Here is an 8,469-nt window from a genome sequence, read left to right on the forward strand (position 1 = left end):
AGAGTCGTCTGGTTCCCGTAAGCACAGTAAAGCCGAGAGAATCAAGCTGACACGCAGTGCGCTGGTCACTGTTCCCAACAAAGAAAAAATCCAAAAACCTCCAGGGCGAGCAGCGAGCTGTTCGCTCCAGGAAGTGTATAGTCCGGAATGCCGTTCTTCCAGTTTGTCCCTGGGATAGTATTGCAGGCAGGCCACACCCCTGGGGAAACTCCCCCTAGACCGACCGGCCGCTTAGAACGCAGTCATGTGATCTATCATGGGAACCACCACTCACAACTGGAGTCCAGCCAAGTTGACACATCTTCAACTATCACAGGATCATAACAAATTACAGATAAATGGAAAAAAAAATTGAAGGTGTCAAGAATTTCATTTTACTTGGATCCACAATCAACACCAGTGGAAGCAGCAGTCAAGAAATCAAATGATGTTATATTGAGCAAATCTCAAAGTGTTAAAAAGAAAAGATATCACTTTGAGGAATGAGGTATGTCTGAGGCAAGCCAGGGTATTTTCAATCATCTCATATGCATGCTAACACTGGACATGAATAAGGAAGATCAAAGAAGAATTAATGCCTTTGAATTATGGTGTTGGCAAAAAATATAGCTTGTACCATGGACTGGTAGAAGAGCAAACAAATCTGTGTTGGAAGAAATAGAGCCAGAATGCTCCTTAAAAGCAAAGATTGTGAGATCTTCCAGCAAATTGGCAGAATAGGAAGACAATCTACAAAGACCCTCTACCACAAAGAAACAAAATACCAATTGAAATAGACACAGAGGATAATCGTGAAACCTTGAGCTTCTAAGGGAAAGATAAAGAAGTGAACTAAATACCAACTAGTAGAAAAAACTGAGTGAAAACAGCAAATAAGGAGGCAAACAAAACTTTGGACTGTCAACTCACCTGATGTCATGGACATTTTGAATATTTGTAAGCGGTGTTCTGATTCAGGCAGAAACTGGGTAATCAGCTCCACTTGCCAATGACAACAGGCAACCACATTGGTGGCTGAGGAACAAAAAACTGTGATATTCCTCTTGTCCCTTTTGTACCCCACAACTCCCAGTGAGTGGAGATGCAGCCATTCCCCCACCCACTCACCTCCTGCACTGGCAGGAATTCCATCCCAGACCATCTTCCATGCCACCAGCTGCCTTCCTGGCAAACAGGAACTCGTTCTGAGATCAGTCATCCTGTTCCCAGTAGGAACTGGCCCTTTTGGGCCAGTAGAAACTTTTTCTGAGATCAGGCACCCTACATACTCTGTTGCCTTTTGGAACACCAGGCACTTCTTTGGGGAGCAGGGGCCCTTGAACAACTTCCTTTTGGACAGCAAGAACTTTTTATAGTAGCAGATATCCTGTCTCCAGCTGCCTTTTGGGCACGCAGGAACTTTTTCAAGGTCTAGGCACCCTACCTCTAGTTTGTGTTTTTTGTTCTCTTCTTTTTATCTTTTTTGATGTTTTGTCTGTTTGTTTGTTTGTCCCATCTGTCAGTAGACAGCAAATGTGCCCACATGACCCAACCACATCCACCCCTCCTGCAGTCCCACTCACTGGGAAAGGGCCAACACCTACTTCTGCAGCAACTAATTAACAATAGACAGAGGCCAAGATGAGTCCAACCCACCCTCAACTGCTTTGTATAAACAGTTAGGAGAGATCTATGCACACAATTCCATCCTCTATCACACCCACCAGAGACAGGTGATGAGTGTGTTAAGTGCTGCTAAACTAGCTCATAGAGTAACACACCAATCCCTCTCTCGGATATATCAAAACAAAATGAAGCTAAAAAATAAATCAATAAAATCTGGGCAAATCATACCAACATACGATCACCAATTAAATATGTTGTTGTTGTTGTTATGTGCCGTTGAGTCGGACCTGACTCATAGTGACCCCTCCTTGTGTTTCCGAGGCAGTATCATTAAGGAAGTAGATTGCCCCATCTTCCTTCCAAGGAGGGCTGGTGGGTTTGAACTGCCAGCCTTCTGGATAGCAGTCAAGTGCCTTGGCACTATGCTACCAGAGCTCCTCCAATTAAATATAAATACTATGAAATCATAATGCCTCAGAAACAACTGACAATAGCAGTTCACACAAAGAAACAAGGTAAAGTAATACAAACAAAAACCAGAATACAGAGCTAGAAAATCTCCTAGATGAAGAAGTGGCATTGGTGAAATAATGATAAGGTAAGATCAAGCATACATCAAGAATTCATAAAAATCTGCTAGCAATAATTATGAAGTTCTAGGAGAAAATAGTGAAAAATGTTTCTGACTGTCTCATGGAAATATCCAGCAGCTTTTCTCCTCCTTATTCCTAATTATAAAAAATTAAAAAAAAAAAAAAGGCAACTTAATTTCTTTCAAAATATATTTACAAGAATAATATTTATCTCTTAATGATATTTAATAATTCATTGATGCAAGTAAATAATCCTCAGAATATGACTAAATCATTTTTGAAACTGCAGTAGATGAACTGCTTAAAGCTTTAGCATGGCTTCTCGCTGCAATTACAATAAAATTCAAACTCTTGATATTCATTTAAAAGACCGTGTATTTTTTGAACCCTACCAGTATCTCCAGCTTTAATCATTTCACATTCAGTTGCTATGCTTCAAACATATTAGACTTTATTATTTTCCTCAGTCATACCAAATCCATTGTTATCTTCATGCTTTTACATTATTTATTCCCTCTGCCTAAAATGCTCTGTCTCTGGGGCATTCAGTGGGCTGTAAGCCAGATATCAGCCAGAATACCACCACCTTCAGGAAGGCCTTGCTTGGTGAGTAAAAGTAAATTGGTTACCCCAAATCACAGTTATAATCTATAATTTTGGTCTTAGTTTCCTTAGAATAATGTTTCTCCCAGAAAATATTTTTCTTTGTTTTTTTGTCTTTTTGCACTGTCTTAATGTCTGTTTATTTCCACTAGGTTTTACCTCCATGAGAGCAGTGACTATCTGTCTCATGAATAACTCTTGCTCCAGCGCCTAGAATTCTTCTGACAAAGAATGAGTGCTCAAAATGCATTTTTTGAAGTAAATTAATTAATTTAAGAAGGATATCCCAAGTCATGGGTGACTAATATTTTTTCTCCTTTCATCTGTTTACGCACCGATTAAATAATTTTCTCATGGAAGCTTTCACCTCCTGGTTGCGAAGGGTATAAATTACAGGATTCAATAAAGGAAAAATCACTGTGTGGAAGAGAGAAACCACTTTGTCAGCTGAGAAAGTTCTAAAGGGGCGAGTGTAGATGAAAATGGCAGGTCCAAACATGAGAAACACGATGATAATGTGAGTGATGCATGTGGACACAGCCTTGTTCTTCCCTTGAGAAGAGTGTCCTCTTATATGACAGAGGATGACAGCATAGGAGGCCAGAAGGCCCAGGAAACACAGGACTATGAGCAAACCATTGTTGGAGACGATCAGGAGCTCCACAACAAAGGTGTCTGTGCAGGCCAGCTTGATGATCTGTGGGGCATCACAGAAGAAGCTATCCAGCTGGTTTGGGCCACAGAAGGGCAAGTGGAGGATAAGAGCCACTTGTATAAAGGAATGAGCAAAGCCCCCAAGGCACAGAGCCAACAATAATGCATAGCAAACTCTGGGGTTCATGATAGTTGAATAGTGTAAAGGCCGACATATGGCAATGTAACGGTCTAATGCCATAAAAACAAGAAGGAACATCTCCCCTATTCCAAGGAAGTGTAAGAAAAAGAGTTGAGTGATGCAGCCTCTGTAGGAGATCACCTTCTTCTCAGAGAAGAAGTCCACCAGCATCCTGGGAGCCACAATGAAGGAGTAGGATGCATCCAGGAAAGCCAGGTTGCCCAGGAAAAAGTAGAGGGGGGCTGAGAGAGTAGGGTCTGATGTGATGGTGAGGATGATGAGGAAATTCCCAGGGAGGATGACGAGATAGAAAACTAAGACTAATACGAAGACCAGGAGCTGAATATCTCGAGACTGGGTAAGACCAAGAAGGATGAATTCTGTCATCACTGTGCTGTTTCTCATCACCATTTCCTTGGTCTGCAGTACATCAAAAAGCACAGTTGATTTTCCTCTCATTCATCTATACCATACTTCTTCTCTAGCTAAAAGCATCTGACACCTATGACTTCAGCTAAAAACAACACATCTCTTAACCTTTTCCATAACCTTAATATTCTGGATAAACCCCTTTCTCCTTTATTCCTTCAAGTTAAAACAAAAACACTATTCTCAGGCCCACCTTTTTATTTCCATCCAACCATACACTTCTATGGAACTACTCTCCACTTTAGGAGTCTGGGTTCCTAGACCTTGAGATTCCTATCTTTGTGTGTTATGTGAGAAGTTTCCTCATTGAGACTCAACATAACTCCAAGCATCAAGGTCTTTGACTTTTTAGGAAAGTACTATCCTTGATGCTTATCTGTTTTAAGGGATCACTCATTTTCTCCTCAAACAAACAAACAAACAAACAAAAAAACCTTTACTAGTATTTCCTCCTTTCAGATCCTGTGGAATTCTCAGTTCCTGGGTATTAACTCTTTGCTTACTCTCTGTATTTTTTTTTAATACATTTGTTTTATTGCCCTCCATCTAGTGTGATGTCCATGGGTACTCTGATTCCAAAGTGATGGCCAGATCTCAAATAATAATTCTGCCTTTCACCTATCTTCGAAGTCCCCTAGTTGCATTCCTGCTTGAATACCACTTGTAGCCACTCTACACCCCATCCATGCAGCTTAATTAACACTAACTCATTCTCAAATATTTATACTCCCAGACCACTTCTTTCTCTGATTCTCTGATGCCAGTATGACACTCAAGAGTCAACATAAAATATGCTAAAACACAAAATCTGAGAGTATTAAAAAAATTATCTAAACTCACAAATTCATTGATTAAAAGTGCTAGAAGTAGCTGTAAAGACCCTATAGTTTAATCCCTTCATTTCAAAGACAAAAAAACTAAGGCTACTGTTACTAAGTTACTTGAATTTAGGATGAGTTTTATTTTTTGGGTCTGATTTGCAAGTGATAGAAGAATGCAGGTGTACACAACTCAGTTTAAATTGGAAAATAAATTATTAATCACAATTTCAAATCAATGGATAATTTTTTTGTTGTATATTAAAAAATTAAAAATAATATAACTAGTCTAAAACTACTCCTTGCTGGGCTTAAAATTAGAATTTCAATCTTGTCTGAATGAAAAGAACAGTCATTGTGGGGACAATCCAGAGTTAGGGGTCAGATGGATTGTTAGTGTATTTAGTGTGGTATGCTCATTCTGGAAGATACACATGATGAGCCACTGAGGTATGAAAATCATTAGTACATTTTGTATATACACACTGTATTCTATGCTTTTAAATGTTCTCCTTTGTTAATATTTATAATACAAATAACATATTACCAGAATGATATGTATATATATGGCTTATAAATAAATATACGTATATTAAGGTACATACTAAAAAATGTTTTATTATGGGGATAATTTTTTTTTAATTGCTGGTCCACAGCAAAATATAGCAATGCTATATATAATAATTTTCCCTGTGCTATTGTATTCAATATCACATGTTTTTAGTAAGTGCTGTGAAACATAAGTGTAGAGAAGAAGGAGAATCTTTGTCATAAAGTGATAATAAGGCAGTACCTAGAAAATAATAACAAAGAGAGAGAGAGATAAGGGTAAGAATAAAGAGAAGAGAAAAACAAAAGTCCAAATAACAGAGAACCAGTCTATCTAGTGGTATTTTGGATACATATTTTAGAAACCACCAAAGCTATCTGCTTTTATGTATCTCCAAAGCTGAATAAGGAGGTCTGGTGGTATAGTGGGTAAGGCATTTGGCCACTAACCAAAATTCGGCAGTTCAAACCTACCAGTTGCTCCACAAGAAGATGAGGCAATTTAATTCCTTAAAGATTTACAGCCTTAGAGACTCTGTGGGAGTTGCTATGAGTCAGCATTGACTTGATAGCAGTGGTTTCAAAGCTGGATAAAGTGGTTAATACAGAGGTCTTCATGGATTGGTAGCAGCTAAAGGTGCAATTTATGAAAGTAGTACAATGTATTGGTCATATGTGTGCACAAACACCATGTACACACATAAAAAATCCAGAGACTAGGGACAAATGTTGATCAGATGAGAATCATTCTAGGTAAAATAATTACCTGTGACAAAAGAAATCCAGAAATGTTGGCTCTCGAGGGAGGGGGGATGGAATCTTACTTTAGCCAAATTAGTGGAAAGAGTTTTAAACAAAATGAGACCTAAATAAAAATGTTTTAAAAAAAAGTAAATATTTTGTGGGTTCTCCAAAGTAACTTCTCAATTCACTTCTTACTTTTCCACATTTAGTCAGACATGTCTCAACATTCAATTTAGTGTTTCCTAAACAATCTTGTTAGGAAACTTAGATCCCCTTTCTTCTTACTCTTAACATTGTGTGCCTCCTATACGCTCACACACAGTTAATTCATGATGTTTTAGTGTTTGAAGATGTCTCTGAAACATCAGGGCACCTCTGAGGGTCTTTGAGATTGAAGGTTACAGGCTCTTCTACTCTGTTTATTGTCTGCCCTCCGGGTCTGTTCTGCCATTGTTGCCTGACAGATTCCCTATCACCTGATATCTTTGATTCACTTTCTTCCCTTGTCCCATTCCTCTCTGTGTACTTGCTTTACCTGTGATTCTGAAATGGGGGGTGACACAGATCCAGAGACTAAGGACAAATGTTGATCAGATGAACATTGTTCTAGGTAAAATAAATTCCTGCAAAAAAGAAATGGAGAAATTATTTCCCTCTGCAGGGGGATAGGACAAATTATACTTTAACCAAAGTAACGGGAGGAGGCTGAAATAGAAATCTAAATCCTGTCATTATATGTATAATCTTTCTTGCCATTTCAGCTAACTAAAGGAGCCCTGGCAGAACAGTGGTTAAGTGCTCGGCTGCTAAGGAACCCCTCTGCTGGGCCACCCTTAATCTGCTTCAGTTAAGATTATAGTCTTAGAAACCCTATAAGGCAGTTCTACTCTGTCCTATAGGGTCACCGTGAGTTGGAATCCACTCAGCAGCAATGGGTTTTGCCTTTGATCAGCTAATTAATAGATTCATCTGACTCTGACAATGATGAACGGTACGTGGTAATGAAGATGAGGAGAGGAGGGGCTGTCCTCATTCTTAGGATGAAAAGTGATACACCTACAAACAACACTCAGCATGTTTAGAGTCCAAGTTGTGTTCAGACAAAGTCTATCTTTGCAACAATTATTAAAACCTCCTTCATGTTTTCTCTTTCTTCTTTCTCTTCCTTTTCATTCACCAGCTTTACTTGTTATTTATTTTTTTCTAAGTTTGTGGTTCATTTTGCCCTTTTAATTAATTGCCACTTTTTTCCACACCCATCCCCATATTCTTTCCCTTTTTTTTTTTTTATCATTTTCTCTTTTTTCTCCTCTCAGTTCTCCATTGTCTTTCATTCTGCATGTTTTACCACTGTCTCCACTTGCCGTCTATGTGTATTGATACTCCATTGTACCCCATTCCTGTCTTGTCATTGTATCTAAAACCAAAAACTTCATTTGTTTTCCTTTCCAAGAAAGAATGAGAAATGCACACCCTTCTTACCAATTCCAATCTAAATATTTTGTATATAGAATATAAATGTCACTCACAGAATAGAGTATAACTCACTCTTCAGTACAGTTGCTGAGTAGTATCCTTCCTGAAATTTACCGAATAAGAAATACTTATTAATTCTTCCCATTCTCTTAGATAACTTTTCTGTTTTTAAGTGAAGCTGATAAAATGAGATGATTTACTTATTTCTCAAAACTAAATTTTATTACTACCATTCTAATGGAATTAATTTATTAACAAGTATTTGCAAAATAGGAATATAGTGTGCATTAGAATATTGAGGCAAATTTGTAAGTTTTTTTAAGTATAGAAGTGCAACTTTGACATGTTCTGAAAAATATGAGTCTGGCTAAAGAACATGATCAAATATTTAACTGCTACTGATGCAGATGATAGATATATAAAGCACTAACTTCCGTAGTGATACTGCCTCAGAAACCCAAGGAGGGATCGCTATGAGTTGGGTCAACTCGATGGCACATAGCAACAACAAACAAGTAGAAGTAGACATATCTTCAGCATGGAAATTCCCTTGCTAATAATATGGGATAGCTAAATTATACAATCTTTAAATCCCTTCAAATGCTAAATTTTTTAGGCAATACAATAGTGGAGAAAGAGCTCTGGTTTTGAAATCACTTCATCTGTCTCTAACAGCAATTCAGTGTGTGTCTCGGGAAAAGTCACATAATTTTAAGAAGCCTGAGTTTTCATCTGTCAAGCAGAATATGTAGTCACTCTTTCAGTCTGACAGCGATGACATGAGGATTAAGTGAGGTGAGGATGATAATAATAAGTA

The 8,469-nt window shown here is 38.1% G+C and overlaps 1 protein-coding gene across 1 annotated transcript; it reads right to left on the minus strand.

Moving 5' to 3' along the window:
- Nucleotides 1-599: 599 nt before the first annotated feature.
- On the minus strand, nt 600-4,059 carry LOC103212057 (olfactory receptor 4N5-like; the record flags this gene model as incomplete). The annotated part of the gene is made up of 2 exons (XM_007958059.2): nt 3,137-4,059; nt 600-609 (listed from the first exon to the last, which is right to left on the minus strand). Coding segments are annotated over exons 1-2 (921 nt in total), but the record flags the coding sequence as incomplete, so codon positions are not given.
- Nucleotides 4,060-8,469: the final 4,410 nt, after the last annotated feature.

This window comes from Orycteropus afer, unplaced genomic scaffold (genome assembly GCF_000298275.1).
Source record: "Orycteropus afer afer isolate SDZICR_OR568_19922 unplaced genomic scaffold, OryAfe1.0 scaffold00844, whole genome shotgun sequence".
In the NCBI taxonomy this organism is placed as follows: Eukaryota; Metazoa; Chordata; class Mammalia; order Tubulidentata; family Orycteropodidae; genus Orycteropus; species Orycteropus afer.